General features: G+C 37.1%; 1 protein-coding gene across 1 annotated transcript in view; it reads right to left on the bottom strand.

The window, feature by feature from the left end:
• ADAMTS2 (ADAM metallopeptidase with thrombospondin type 1 motif 2) overlaps positions 1 to 16,943 on the bottom strand; it is a 256,898-nt gene that overhangs the window by 138,128 nt on the left and 101,827 nt on the right. The window contains exon 3 of the mRNA XM_029283769.1: positions 10,759 to 10,912. Coding sequence (XP_029139602.1) covers positions 10,759 to 10,912 — 154 coding nt within the window. The remainder of the gene's footprint in view (positions 1 to 10,758; positions 10,913 to 16,943) is intronic.

Raw genomic sequence — 16,943 nt, 5'->3', positions numbered from 1 at the left:
AAATAAAATAAAATAAAATAAAATAAAATAAAATAATAAAATAAAATAAAATAAAATAAAATAAAAATAAGTCTAGGAAAAGGGTCCATAATGCTGGCAAGCAATTCAGGACACATCTCTGTCATACACGTCACACAATCAGGACCAGCATGACCTATCAAATAATACTGATTGACCAGATCAGATCCTCCCCTATCATCCATGCCAGGCGTGCAAACAGAATTCCCAAATCAACTCTGCAGACAAGCGTAGATGGCATCCCCTTCTCAGAGATTAGCCATGTTACCAAGAGGATTTTGGGGAACAAAGAACTGTCCCTTCCAGGAGCCAGTCTCTGCTGCTATATTGTATTCTCAAAATTCATCCTCATATATATATTCAGGTTTCATCACCAAGTGGGTTTGGCTGTGGTAGCAGGTAATAAGCTGTGCAACATGAGAACAAGGCTAGGCAGTCCTAGATAGCCTAGACCCCTAGGTCCCCCAGAATGATGAGGTGAGCAAACAATCTATTTATCAGCTCAACAAAGAACAAATCTTCCTCCAGGCACTGAGAACCAGAAGAGCTCCATAGGGTTATGGCTAGAACCCCTTCAGACACATCGCAAAAGCTCCTTGTTAGTCCCCACAATATGAAATACCACAGTATGGCCCATTTTACCATATCAAATTGGCCTCAACCTGCTGGCTTTCAGGAAAGCACCAAAAACCTGTTTATCCAGGCATGGGGGTTGGGAAATTAGTAAAGCCTGGGTAATTAGTTATTACTCTGAGGTTTTATTCTTGGCTGCAATGTCTTCTTTTTTGTATAGATTATGTGTTGTGGGGGTAGGGGGTTATGGTGATTTATAATTCTTATACTCTATTTGCTGCCCAGATCACTTTGGCAAGCAGGGTGGCCATATAAATGTAAATAAACAAATATTCAGTTGTAGAATTCAAAGCTAGATCTTTCAGTGCCAGCATATAATTACAGATGAGCTACACAATCCCTTTTTTCTTGCCCTCCATCTTGATTACACATCTGTTAAGCAAAACTCATTCAGTCACACAAGCCACTATGAAAGATCATCCAGTCTTCACCATATGGAGCACAATGTTTCATGAGGGCCCCTACAGGAAGTCCAGCAGCTAAATGCTCAAGGGCAGATACCTGGATGGATGCCACCGCTGCATCCCATCTCTTTCATACTGATGGGAGAGAGTGGCTGAATCTATCATGGGATGCAGTAATCTTCCAAAGTAAATTTAGCCATTAAGAGCACGGGTCTTACAGTTTTACCTGAGAAAGTTTTGTTTCCTGGGAATTATAATTATAGATCCCTAAGATATAAATTAAACTGATCTTAGATGTCAATCTAATTCTAATAAACTTTACAAACTGACCAAAAAACCCAAAGATGATTTTTAAAAAATAAATTGCAATGAGTAGCTTATCTGGTTTTTTCTTATGTTTTCTTATGGTACAGAGAAAATGAAACCCCTTTTCTGTTTTCCTTTTATTTATAAGCAATCATGTCAGCCCATAAAATAGTTTCTATAACCTCTAAAATGCGTGACTATCATTGGCTCATGCAGGATCCCATTTCATTACCCGACAGTCACGTCATTGGCTGAGTTCACCTGCCAGATTAAAAGTTTTGTTTGGTTTTGTCTATTTGTGTGAACTTAGTCCTTTTGTAGTTGCTCTTTTTGCTCAGCAGTATCTTTGAACTAAGCTATTAAGTTTAACATAATGTGCAACCTGGACATAAGCGTTGATTATGGATCTTACCTCTTAATGTAGTAAAAATAACAGGGAAGATCTATCAAAAGTTTTTATTTGCTTATGTTTTTTTGCTCAGAAGGAGAAAATAAATAGACAAAAAGGATCAACTCACCTACTATATGAATTGAAAAGAACGCTCCTGTGATAGATCTAATGTCTAATGATATATTTTTATTTCTTTTTTTTTTTTTTTAGGAAAAAAAGCTTTGTCACCCAACTGTGTGGTTAAGATTAGTCTAACAATCACATGAGATTCATGTCCTCAGAAGTGCACACCTATGCTTCTTATATGAGGGAGCTAATTCACAGTAAAATTCACATCCATCACATCTTAGAAAATCTATACGATTGTGCAAAAAGGAGAGGGGACATCAGGGAAAAGACAGATGTATTTATCATGCACATACCATACAAAAAAAAACGTCATTGCTTCTTTCCTGACTGCACAGTAAGAGAACTCTCATTAATCATTGGGACTATAAACTGAAAGGGAAATATTGACTGGATTTGAAGAAACATCAGTTTTCTAATGGAGTAATTCCTTTTTTAAAGGAACCGTATTTTCCGGCATATAAGACGACTGGGCGTATAAGACGACCCCCAGCTTTTCCAGTTAAAATATAGAGTTTGAGCGAGAGAGGGGGGGGAGAAAACTTTATGAGTAATATGCCAAACCACATGTGTAAAGGAATAAAATAGAATACCCGTATTTTCCGGCGTATAAGACGACTGGGCGTATAAGACGACCCCCGATTTTTTAGAAGATTTTCAGGGTTTAGAAAGTCGTCTTATATGCCAGAAAATACGGTAACTGCCAGAATTTCTTTAAATTAGAATGGCTAGCAGCCATTTTATGAGTCATTTCAGGAATTCCACAGGAATAAAGGAAAAAAATATATGCATTTGTTTTCCAAAAAAGTAATGTAAATACCCCAGAGAAATCAAGAACATCACACAGGATGTCAGTATAAGAGGCAAATTCTTCTTAGAAATCTCTGAAATCTTTTTTTCCTCCAGAAAATGTAAATCTACATATTCTTTTTTCATGTAGTTGTTTTGAAATCTGATTCTCATTTATTCTCTTTTGCTGAGATTATCTCAACACACTTCTTTCGTAACTGATCCTTTATTTTTGTATTCAATCTACATTCATTCAGTACCCATTCATTCTTGACCCTATGTTTTATTTTTTTTAATCTCACACAATTCTTCACTATCTCATTCCCACTGCATTGAAACTCATAAAAGCTTTGCTTGACATACCCAACTCTTTGCTGTTCAACAAAGTGAACAGAAGCCATTTTTATTTTTTTCAATAAACCTTCATTCTTCACAAGAGACCACATGTTACCTTTCCAATCAGCATTTGCTCCTCTAAAAATTTCTCCATCATTTTCTCATCTTTGTTAATTTGTGTACTTTTCGCAAGGTACACAAAATTCATCTACTTGCTCCAGTTTTTGCCTTTCAAGTGCAATTTGCAACTGTCCGGTCCATTTTCCATATCAATCACAACTATGCAAATTAATCAATGCATTAATTTTCAGATCAATTCTCCTTATGGCATTATACAATCTATATAAAATTTGCTGAAAATAATTTGGTTTCTCAGTCAACATGATACCATCTGCATATCATTCATACATCCAATCAAAATATCCCTGCTACCATGACAGGATTTTCTTATACATTTACCTAGGGAGACATCACAAATCCTTGTTTTATTTCCTGTTCAGTGTTGAACAATTAAGCTCACATTCTGAATCTTTGTCACCCAAATTTTCTCAGTTATAGATCATAAAAATAACATAAATCATTTATTTTTATTGTATTCATTCATTTGTTATGCTCTATGTCAGTGTTTCTCAACCTTGACAATTTTAAGGCATGTGGACTTCAACTCCCAGAATTCCACAGCCAGCATTGCTGGCTGTGGAATTCTGGGAGTTGAAGTCCACATGCCTTAAAATTGTCAAGGTTGAGAAACACTGCTCTATGTACATATCAATTGACATCTTTAAACCAAGTATTAAAATTAACTTTTTTTTTTACAGAGATGTTCATCAAGCAGTCACTATTCTCATTAACACTTGGATCCCTGAATGTTTATTGAGCTCTGGTAGCGCAGTGGTTAGTATGCAGTACTGCAGGCTAATTCTGCTGACTGCCAGCAGTTCGATTCCCACTGGCTCAATGTTGAATCAGCCTTCCATCCTTCTGAGGTCAGTAAAATGAGGACCCAGATTGTTGGGGGCAATAGGCTGACTCTGTAAACCATTTAGAGAGGGCTGTAAAAGCACTGTGAAGTCGTATATACCAGTAAGTCTAAGTGCTATTGCTATTGCTCTTTAGTCACTTAGAAAGTTCTACAATTTTTTCTTATATTTGTCTTTGCTTCTGTTATATTATGTATTGACCTCTTCAATCCAATCAATGCTCAACCAAGCCATTCATATAATATTTTTTAGCAGGATACAGGTGCAGATTGCATTACCAGTCTTAGTCACACCTATACCACGTGGACCCTTCTAACAATAACAGAATTGGTTAGTATTGGCACATTTTAGCTAGAATGCCACAAGCACAAATTAAGTGCAGTTTTGCTCTGTGAAGGATCATGCTAGTCTATGCAAGCTAGATCACTGAGCAATTGACTACCATGCTAGCCAAAATAGTGTGGCATGCATCCCACTAACTAGAAGACATATGCACTAAACGACACAAACTTATTGCTTGCAGTGCGAAATAAGTCTTTCTTTTTAAAAAACAATTAGGAAGAATTAGAAATGCCATTCTTAATTCACTGCTGCCTTTCCCTAGCAGAGACTCAAATTTTGGAGTGGTTCTTATATCAGAACCTATGAGGAAGAACATAATTTTGTTCAGTGCATTTGACTACTATAGCTAGGTACTAATGCAACTATTGCTTTCAGATCATTTTTCACTTCATTTTTCCACATATTATTATGTTTGGCATAAATATATCAGTGTTGCACTTGAACGATTAATAATGGTACTTGTTTGGGATGCTCATATTCCCCAGCCTACTAACAAAATACTATTGTATGATATATCCTGGAAATGTTATAATCTTAAGCCTCTTACTGACCTTAAACCAAAAACAGACTGCCTTGCCAATGTACATTACTTTTCTCTTTTATCTCATAAAACATTTTGATTGAAGTTAAAATGATTTCCAGACTGACACAATCCCATGCCATTCTATTAGTGTATGTTCTCTTCAACTACATAGCATTTCTTTCAAAGACAAAATGTCTGGAAGTCAACAATAAGAATTGTTTTGTTGATTTGCTCGTGTTTTCACTGAAGTTCTGTGGAACAGATAGAATACAGCTTTATGCATAGGCTAATAAAAGACAGTGAAGGACAGATAAACAAATCTTTGCAAGCAAGTGCAGCATTCCCATTAGTTTTAGCCTAGTAGAGAACCAGTTTAGCCTAGTAGTTAAGGCACCAGGCCAGAAATCAGGAGACTGTGAGTTCTTGGCCCGCCTTAAACATGAAAACCAGCTGGGTGATTTTAGGCCAATCACTCTCTCTCTCTCAGCCCAACTTACCTCACAAGATTGTTGTTGTGGGGAAAATAGGAGGAAAAAGGAGTATTAGATATAGTCAATGCCTTGAGATGGCATTGAGATGTAAACATGGAGATTATAAACACTGAGATGTTTGTAAGAATAATAAAGGTGGGATTAAAAAAAGTAAAGTATCTAATGTCTCAGTTTAAGGTTGTGGCTAGGGGCTATTACTTCACACCTAACTAAATAGATAAGGAGCACCATAAAAACAAGGAACCAGAAAGATCAAAACTGAAAAAGTATTCCGCTGTAAAGGTGACCAGATTTCTACTTAATTATCTGGATTTGAAAAGATTAATAGAAAATTGGAGCTCAGAAGGAATTATCTTATATCCCTGGTTACTATATTATGCTGAAGACTGCAATTTCAACAGGCTGTTCTGATACTGTAAATACAGTGTTCTTTTTTTTTTTTTTACCTTTCTTCTCATAGAAAAATTATCCCAGACTGGAATCAGTTAGACAAGGACACAAGAATCCAAGAATTTATGATAAGTAATATTTATTGAAGAAAAGACAGAAAATCATAATGAAAGAATTCAGTTCACTGTTACATTATAGAAGCTAGCCTTACTTTTAGAATCAATATTCAAACCTTCTCATGTTCATCCTACACAGGCTGCCTAGCCTGATCTTTTGGGTGGAAAAGCCAGTTTTCACTAGTGCCTTTTTGAACAATAGTCTAATGTACTACTGTGTTACTTTTTCTTGAAATGTGTCATAATTAACTCTTATGAGAATTATAAAGATATAAAAAAGGGGGTATCTGCATTCCAGATTGAACTATGAGTAACCTTACTTCAGGAGACACTCTAAACTTCAAGCTCCTGCACAAGATAGAGCTAGAGGTAGTAGTAGTAGTAGTAGTAGTAGTAGTAGTAGTAGTAGTAGTAATAATAATAATAATAATAATAATAATAATAATAATAATAATAATAATAATAATAATAATAATTGGAGGTTGAGTCCAACCCCCTGCTCAGACAGGAAACCCTACACCATTTCGGACAGATGGCTGTCCAGTCTCTTCTTAAAAACTTCCAGTGTTGGAGCATTCATCACTTCTGGAGGCAGATTGTTCCATTGGTTAATTGTTTTAACTGTCAGGATGTTTCTCCTTAGTTCTAGGTTGCTTCTCTCCTTGATTAGTTTTCATCCGTTGCTTCTTGTCCTGCCCTCAGGCACTTTGGAGAATAGCTTGACTCCCTCTTCTTTGTGGCAGCCCCTGAGATATTGGAACACTGCTATCATGTCCCCCCTCATCCTTCTCTTCACACAGATCTATTGCTGGTTCCCAGATGTCTCAGGCAAGTCTTAGCTAATGGCAATTACCATTCAACAATGCTAACTGATACAAGAACATCAAAATGAATAGCCCAGCTGAGAACTGAACCAACAACAAAACAAATGGAGCATATAAACCTGATATTAGAGGACTACCACAACTCCCATGGTATACCAACTGCAGATAAGCGTGTCAGAAGCAGGAAGGAACTGCATTCATTGCATTTTGTTTATTTGTTTTAATTGTTTATTTGTTGATCAGAGAGCTCTGGTCTGATCTAGTCTTCTTATGTTTTTTCATCAACTGTACACAGGAAAAGTATTCAACTTGATTTGTAGCATCGTTGGCTTCAGACTACTTTGCCTAAAGGAAACAGGATTAAGATTTGGCCAACAGGACATTAATAAATGGGGGAGCAGTTCAAATTACTCTCAGAATAATTTACATTCCATACCCTGGTGTTCAGCCACTGTTTCTGAGACATTTGTGCCAAAGACTATATTGACCAACTCAGTCAACTGCAGTAGGAAATCTTACTGTTTTGTGGAATTTCTGTTTGCTGTGTGCTGTTTCTGTTTATTTTAACAACTAAGATTTTTAAAAGTAATGCCATAAGGCATGAATTATGTTCAAGCTCTTTTGTTTCAGAGAAAAATATGTGGCAGTTAAATATTTTTCCAACACTGAAATAATTTGCATCAACACATTATTAACCCAACAATCTGCATTAGAAGAATAACAAAAATGTGCTACATGGGAAACCCGATCATTTGGCTTCAGCACAAATTTAAAGGATTAGAAACCTTCTTCAGAAGCTTGCTTGAATGTATAACAGTCTAAAAATGGGTAGGTATCAGGGCTGCCCATGCAACCTCGCCTCTTTTGTTCTCTGATCTCCAAGAATTAAGCAGAAAGTCTAAATAATCTACGCTCGCAACCCATGAAATCTGGAATCCTGTAAAAACAGGGCCTTTGTAACATCCAAAGAAGTTGCTATCATACAATTAATTATGCTTTAGATCTCTCATCTAAAAACATAGTGAGACTTAACTGAATGCAGTGCCAGCATCCATGCCCAACCTCTGCTCACTTTCAAACCCTACTGCATTCAAGATGAGTATCTTTTCATCAGCAGCAATGTGGATTCATATGCATTTATTAGGGCTGCAGGGATGAGATAGAAAGCAATAGATAAATAGGACCTCCAATGAATGCTATTTCTCTCTTCTCCCTACTACTTTTCCAAGAGAGACAAACTTTGTAAAACTCATGGTTGACATAAACCTGTCCTGTGGAACATCATCCCCCCTCAAGGTGAGATTGCCCCCAAACCTATTGAATTTAAGGAAATCCTTGCAATTTTGAATGCACTCTCCTGTATTTTTGTTTATATTTTGAATGGTCTTGTTTTAGTTGTGTGCATTGCCCAAGTCATATTCTGTCAACCCTTCAAGGTAGTCCAGACAAGAAGAGTACTAATACCACCTTAATAGTAAGATAGAGCCAGTTTGGTCTAGTAGTTAAAGCACCAGACTGGAAAGCAGGAGTCTATGAGTTCAAATCAAATCAAACAAACAAACAAATGAACAAACAAGGTTATAGGAATAGAATTTTGCAAGTCTGAAAGCACCTCTCCCCTTCCTTACTTTTATTCTCCCCAAAACTAGGAAAGATCCCTTCTGAGATGTTTTCTCCACCCCCAGCTCTCCTTTAGACTCAGATTTCATTCATCAGACCATTGTCTAGTCTTCCATCTGTCTCCCAAAGTCATTTTCTTACACTAGTACACACAAATGAGATGGGCAGCTATATACATTTCATAAATAAATAAAAAGCAACTAAATCAGATAGTCACACCCCAAAAATTATTTAGTAAGCAAGCACATATTTAAAAAAAAAACACCAAGGGACTAATCACCCTGTACAGCAACACTTACTCAATGCTTTGATTCTTCAATTCACTCTCTCACATTGTAAATTAAGTATAGTTATTGGGGTCAGGAACAGCTATTTTTCATGTGTGATCCTAGTCTGCCATCAGCAGATAGTAGCACTTAGCTCAGGGGTCTTCAAACTTGGCCCTTTTATGACTTGTGGACTTCAACTCCAAAGCTGGCTGAGGAATTCTGGGAGTTGAAGTCCACAAGTCATAAAAGGGCCAAGTTTGAAGACCCCTGACTTAGCTGATTGGTTGATTCAAGAAAACAAAACACTAGACAGGGTTGGCTCCAGGGCTGTAGGCTACATGGATACATGGTTTGACTTGAGAGAGATTCTACCTTTATTGTTCAATGTTTATCTAGCTTGTTTAGTTGCTTTAGCTAAAGGATGAGATGACATTACCTCCACCCACCCCCATTCAGAAGAAAACTAAACTGGTAGTCCAATCTTACTTTATGGGACAAAGCCCTTCACTATAAGTGAGGTTCTAGTTCCAGGTGTGCAGGACAGTCCATGAGACACAAATTGCTCTGTCTTTCAACCAAAATGAATGGGAAGATCAAGATAAATGGTGTGGAAATGCCCTGGCCTCCTTAGTATTTTCTGTCTGATATAAAGCCAAGCTTGACCCTTTGTAATTTGTGCTCTGACACTTTCTCAGCAAACCCAAGTGCCTCCAACATCTTGTGAGCCTGTATTGTACAGTGGAGGAACAGTGTAATAGATTCTTGCTCATCTGCTTTGTAACAGTTCTTGTGAACTTGCTACTAGAATATGGGAATATAGGAAACTATGATTGTTATCATATTTTCATCCATCAAGCCCAAAACAATCTTTCCCATTATGTATCGTTTGAAATTATTCATTGCGAGTTCCAAATCTGGGAGTGGTATTTTCAGTATGCCATGCATGAACATGACTATTGTGCTATTGTCCCTTCCTATGTATGACAACACTTATTTTATTAAAAATCTCAGAGCACTATAAAATGTTTCAAGTATAACAGAGAATAAATCAACTATTATAATACAACTTTTGCAAGTCTAACTCTGATCAACTCTTAACAGCAAGATAGGATGCTAAAATATTCAAATCCAAGGAAAGACAGAACAGATAAAAGGCTTTTCCAACACCCACACTTTTGCACATTCAAGAATAAAGGTAATATTATGAAGAAAGCAAACATATACTTATAGTCCTAAATAATTACAGGGCTCTGGAAACAATTCATCAATACTGAAATTGGACAAAGCCCTAAGGGCCAATTCAAGCATATTATGTGAGTCTTGATTTATCAGCACTTGATTATGCAACAGTTCAGAATCAATATCTAAAGGTGTGAACAGCATTCACTGAATAATGTGTCTGACCACATCAATCTGGAGTGCTCAGGCTAGGCTGATTGTTTCAGCCACACAAACTTTTGCAACAATTCTGTTTAAATATTCAATCTAAACATGGAACCCTTCAAGGGGTTCAGAGGGATCTGGAGATGCCTATGCTGGTTCAGGTCAACTCTTGATCCTGACAAATTCAGTGTGCAGGTCTGAAAGCAAATGCCACTTGCATTTTTTTTGTTGCACTTAGATGCATAAACAGTGTCTTCCTTTGTGACTTCCATATCAAAAATGGAGGGAATGGGCGATGCACAAGGGGCCACTGGGGACACAAGAAGCCCATACATAAGCCTTCCCATACACTTTTTGCAATTTTCCAAGATCAGCTAAATTCTGAATAGTGCTAACATAATAAATGCATATCTATATTATTCACACAGAGGTTCCTGGTTGATTCTCATCCAGCATTCTTTGTTAATTTATATACAATTGATCTGCATCTTCCCCAGTTTTAAAGATCTCCTTTCCATGGTTCAGACTTGCTGCAATTGGCCTATGCTGCCTGTTTTATTGCCCGAACAATCCAAAAAAAGTTTTAGGACAATAATTAATGCTGGGATGCTTAATTAACCTAAACCCATTTCTTTTAGGTCTTCTATTTCATTTAAGCAACAAACGTTGAAGCACAACAACCAGAAAGAAGGAATCTTGTTCCTCAAGGATGTAAAGCCAATGGTATGAATGAACAATTCTACCTATGGTGCTATTGAACACATGCTTTTAGCTGAAAGTGTTCGGGCATAATTTTTCAGGATCACTGTAACCTTACCTCTAGGCTGGGTGTCTGGGTGCTCTCTGTGAAATGTTTCCTTGACAGCTGTCCTGCGATATACCACATGGGTCCTTCCTTCTTCCTCCTCCTGATTCCCCTTCTGCAGAGGTTCAATGAAATACTCGTCCTTGTCTGTGCGAATCATGCCAGCCTGAAGTGACAGGGCAAAGATTGAACATTTCAAATTACTGCCCATGCTGCAGACATTTTGAATAAATCTTTACAATATGCGTAAGCACACTTTAGCCTTCTCCGGGGAGCAGTTAGGATGCAGAGAGTAAGCAAGATGAATTCCTGATTAGAGCAACATCAGTGTCTATGCTTGACAAGGAAGGGCAATAGTAAAGCATTAGACTAAAGGGATTTCTTCTGGAATCTAATTAACAAGAGCCGGGATTATGGTATAGGAGGAGAGGGAGTCATGATCAGAACACCACTACAGTCGAAGAATGTATAATAGTCATTTGCATGAAGTTATAGCAGTAAAGTGCATTAAAATGGCATCTGGGCAGCAATATGGCACACAGGGTTTGAAAGAGAAAACTCTGAGACAATTTCTGCACTGGTTGCCTTCAGATTGACTTTGTTTACCAGTAAATAGCAAAACCAGCCCAATTACATTGGGTGGAGACATCTTGGCTGCAATCCAAGAAGAAGAAGGAGGAAGAGGAAGAAGAGGATTGGGCTGACAGCAGTTACAGATGGGATTGATGAAATTTTAACTTCCATTTTCTGCACCATTTTATTTGTCTATGTGCCCACAGGGGTGAAAACAGAACAACAGATAGCGAGAGTACCTAGAGAAGCCATGTTTTTATAATCTTGCTCTAGTGCTCACTTATGTTATAGTGGCTAGAATTATAGTGGCTAGAATAGAGTAGAGTAGAGTAGAGTAGAGTAGGGTAGGGTAGGGTAGGTAGGGTAGGGTAGGGTAGGGTAGGGTAGGGTAGGGTAGGGTAGGGTAGGGTAGGGTAGGGTAGAGTAGAGTATTCTTTATTGCCCAAGTGTGATTGGACACACAAGGAATTTGTCTCCAGTGCATAAGTTCTCAGTATACATACAAACAACAAAGTGATAAATCATAAATCATAAGATACAATCATAAATCATAAGATACAACCAACAAAGTGATAGTCATAAGATACCAATAGGAGTAGGTAATAGGAAAGATGAGAAGGATAACAGTAATACAGTCCAGGGCCAGATTGGTGATAGATCATCGAGGGAAAAAAATCTATTTATATGCTCCATAAGAGTTTTAATGAGTACAAATGCAAGGCGACGACCCTACCTTTCACTTGTTTGAGATGTTGGACTCATGATTTTTAAATATAATAATATAAAGGCAGGCACTTCTGAACCATATTGGAACCAGCATGTCTGCATTCAAGACACTTAAACTTTCCATGATAACTTTGCCACCTTTCAGAGCCTCTGCTCCCCATGTGGGCAAGTAGAAGTGAGGCAAGGAAGAAAGGTCAGCAACTAAATTTCTTTTCTTTTTCTTTTCAATTAGTGTGCACAGAAGGGGTAAATGGTTTCTGAAATGAAGCAGATGTGGCAGGAAGATTTAACTTCTTCCAACCTGCACACTGCAGTCCTACTCCCAGTTTGGACCTTTCACCTTAATAATGAAAGAAAATCAAAGAGTCAACAGCATTCTACATACAGAAAGGAACTTTAATTAGATTGAAAATTGCTATTGGGTCACGGACTAAATTCTATCACTAAGTTTATGAGAAAGGACTTTAGTTCAGCTCTGGTATTAGAAACCATACTAAGCTGAGCATGAACTTACGAGTACTAGTAAAAACAGAAGGGTTGCAATTCAACATCACTAACTTGATCAAGTCCCCCGAGATTTCATATCATGGAAATTTAATTAATTTTATTCAATTGGTTTGAATTAGACATTGCCTGACTCTGAACCCACACTGGGCAATATACATTAGTAAGTAAGTTAGTAAAATATACATTAGTAAGTAAATTAGTAAAATTAAGTGATATAATTATTATAAAAGGAGTAAGGAAAAAGCAAGAATGGATAGCAAATACAGCTAACCACACCTTCACCATCAAACAATCTGACAGAGGGCCCAACCACCCTACCTCAGCCAGGGAAAACAGCCTAGGGCTTTAGGGCTTTCTGGAATGCCATTAGGGTGGGAACCACTTTGGATATCGGGTGGGACCTCATTCCAGAGGGCAGACACCATAAAAAGAGGAGGCACACCTCTTCAGTTCTGCTAGATGACACTGTTTAATTGAAAGGACCCAGAATGTGCCATTGAAATAGATGTTGGGAATTAAGAGACATCTTAATTGCACTGGTACAGAGAAATAATGCTAGACTGCCAGAATTCCAGAGACATTAGGGCTATTTGCCCGTTTCACTCAGTGTATAATTTCTATTTTACAAGTCATTTTGGGTACAAAAAAAGAGAATTTGCATCCTGTCCCTAGATACTTCTAATCATATGGCTATTCTATTTTCTTTGATTGTCTGCGGTGAATGTTTCCTTTTTGGCTACAAAAAAAAGTTGATATCAAGCTAGCACTGCTACTTTACTTTAATTATGGTACTGAGTGACATAAAGGTAACTGCACTTTAAAACTCTGTCATGTAACTTCTTACTCTAATTTAGGTAGATTTCACATTAAACACAGAAAAACAGAAAACCGAACAAAACCAATCAGAATGATTTACAAGTGGTAAACTGAAAAAGGAGATTAGCTTCCCCCCCTCCCAACACTTAGGAAAGGTAATATCAATTTGGAACTTAATTTGGCTTCATATTTCCATACCAGGAGGGGGAACAAATTTGCAAATCTGTGCATAAAGTTCAAACACAGTCTGAGAATAATTTCAATCTTCACACGACAGCAAGCAAATCTCTTCCTTCAAATCCCAGCCAGGAGATAATTCAGAACATATCGTTCCTCGTTCCTCAAATGGTTCCTCATTCTCCTAAATATTTTTTTTTTTGGCACATTATGATGTTTTCTCATATGTAAAGAGGCAGCTGATACAAAAGGAGATCGTGAATCATTAATAGTCACACCCTTTTATATCACACTTATGTTAATGTGGATGTTATGTTTATTTGTAGGAATTTATGGGAGATCACATGGGCTTCTTCTAAAGAAAAAGAACAGAAGCAAAATATTGCTGGATAATATGAAGGAATAGTGCCAAGGGCAAGAGAAAATAGGAAGATAGTTGGCAAGCTAACCAATTCAAAATCTTGACTGATGGCCTAGATGGATTAAGTAGGATAATCTCAGCACAGGGAGGCCAAGAGCAGAGTAGACAGAGATGTTTGGAATGAGAGGACTGTAATGGGCAGAGCCAACAAGCACAGTTCTTGGCTCCTACATAGTTGAGATTTTCTACTGGTTTAATGTTGGAACAAAGTTGTGATCTGGGCATTGTTTACATAGTACCAGAAAATTGCATTGATTTATTTTCCCATTTATTTAATGACCACTGCAAACAAAAAGTAGGCTCTTTTTAAAGATGATATGCTGTACATGCAATTTTGAAATACATCGGGCAAATGTGCAGCAAACGGTAGACAGTACCATATTTTCAGTCCTGTTACACAGAAATATTTTTGATGCAGAAATATGCATCTTGTAGAGCAATCAGAGAATGACAAAATGGATGAATTATGGAATGTCTTCCTTTGTTCTTCCATATTTATCACAGTGTTGTTAGTACAAGACATAATGTCCTTACTAAGTGCATCGATTAAATATTACTCCTGTCCCTTATAACATAGCAGTGGTGATTTCTAGATGAATAAAACTGAATGATGTTCATTCTGCTTTTAGGTCTAAAAAAGTCAAACTTGGTAAAGGAATGAACACTTCTGGAATAACTCAATGAGACTACAATGTCCACTGAAACTTAGATTATTAAATCTAATAATATTAGATTATTAAAATTCCAGACAGGATAAGAGCTAGAAAATTTACAAATATCAAAGAGGAATTTCCTGGTAGTTGTTTTGTCAACAAAAATTTGTTTGTAGATAATTTCTTTTTGTTTGACAAAAACAAATTATCTACAATTGCACTATAACACAGCATCTATTATTATTATTATTATTATTATTATTATTAATAATAATAATAATAATAATAATAATAATAATAATAATAATAATAATAATAATAATAATAATAATAATAATAAACGTTTCTACCAATCCATCAATGGAGAAACTGCAATGAATCAGTCAGTACCTGACAAGGAAGAAACAGTGCAGTTCTGGAAGCAGATATGGGATAACCCAAAGAAATACAACAAGGATGCGGCTTGGTTAAAAGAGGTGGATGCAAATAAAACAGAAGTTAAAATGAAAGAACTAGTAATAACAACAAAAATGGTAGAAAAAAGAACAAGGAAGATCAAAAATTGGTCAGCACCAGGTGAAGATGAACTGCATGGGTTTTGGTTGAAACATCTAACTGTTGCCAAGCAGTTCAACAATATACTATAAGGAGGAGAAATTGAAAAGTGGCTAACAACTGGAAAAACCTACCTAATAATGAAAAATCCAGCAAAAGGGGCAACACCAGGCAACTACAGGCCAATTACCTGCTTACCAACAAATTGCTAACTGGTGTGGTAGCTGATGCAGTACAACAGCATCTAGTTGAAAACAATCTCTTTCCACTGGAGCAGAAAGGAAACCACCCCAATAGCAGAGGAACAAAAGATCAACTCCTAATAGACAAAATGATCTTGGAAAACTGCAAGAAAAGGAAGACCAACCTGAATGTGGCATGGATTGACTACAAAAAGGCATTTGACTCTCTGCCACATGACTGGATAATGAAGTGCCTAGAAATAACAGGAGTCAGTAGAAACATTAGAAAATTTGTGCAAAGATCGATGGCACAATGGAAGACACAGTATCAAGAGAGGAATATTTCAAGGAGATTCATTATCACCATTACTATTTGTTATTGCACTGTTTCCTCTGTCAACAATACAGAATAACTCAGGACATGGCTATCAAACATCAAAAATATCTGCCAGACTATCCCACCTCCTTTACATGGATAATCTGAAGCTGTATGGAAAAACATCATCTGAAATAGAATCGCTGCTCAACACTATCCGTATATATAGCCAAGATATTGCAATGGAGTTTGGCTTGGACAAATGTGCCACACTTACTATCAAACAAGGAAAAATAGTGAAAACTGAAGGAATCAAGATGCCCCACGAAAATAACATTAAGAGTTTGGATGAGGAAGATTACTACAAATACTTAGGTATGCTTCAAGCTGACAACATCAAGCACACTGAAGTCAAGAAAAAGATTAGAGGTGAATATATCAAGAGAGTGAAGAAGATCTTAAAGTCCAAACTCAATGGAGGAAATACCATAAACGCAATCAACACCTGGGCAATTCCAGTCATTAGATATACAGCTGAAATAGTGGACTGGACTCAAGCAGAACTAAAAGCAATGGATAGGAAGACCAGAAAAATAATGACAATGAATCATGCCCTTCATCCACGCATTGACATTGACAGACTTTATCTACCAAGGCAAATAGGTGGGCATGGAATGCTGCAAGTACATCAGATGGTTGAAGAAGAAAAAATGGCTTTGGAAGAATATCTGAAGGACAGTGATGAAGATGCACTGAAATTAGTATATCAAGAAGGCTTACTGACTACTGGAGAGACCAAACTGGCCAACAAGAAAGACCAAATGAAGAACAGAATAGAGGCATGGGAAGACAAAGCACTACATGGCCAGTACATTAAAAAAAATAGCTGGGAAAGCAGATAATAACAAGATCTGGCAATGGCTAAGAGCAGGAAAATTGAAGAAAGAGACCGAGGGACTAATTCTGGCTGCACACGACCAAGCCTTAAGGACAAATGCATATAAAGTCAAAATTGAGAAGACAGCAACAGACAGTAAGTGCCACCTATGCAAACATGCTGGAGAAACAGTGAATCACCTGGTAAGCTGCTGCAAGAAGATCGCACAGACTGACTACAAGCAGCGGCATGACAAAGTAGCAACAATGGTGCATTGGAAGATCTGCAAGAAATATCATTTGCCTGTAAGCAAGAACTGGTGGGATCATAAAATAGAGAAAGTCATAGAAAATGATAAAGTTAAACTGCTCTGGGACTTCAGAATTCAAACAGA

This window comes from Protobothrops mucrosquamatus, unplaced genomic scaffold (genome assembly GCF_001527695.2).
Source record: "Protobothrops mucrosquamatus isolate PMUCROS unplaced genomic scaffold, P.Mucros_1.0 scaffold222, whole genome shotgun sequence".
Classification (NCBI taxonomy): Eukaryota; Metazoa; Chordata; class Lepidosauria; order Squamata; family Viperidae; genus Protobothrops; species Protobothrops mucrosquamatus.
The sequence above is the reverse complement of the archived record's forward strand: the minus strand, read 5'-3'. Positions and strand labels throughout refer to the sequence as shown.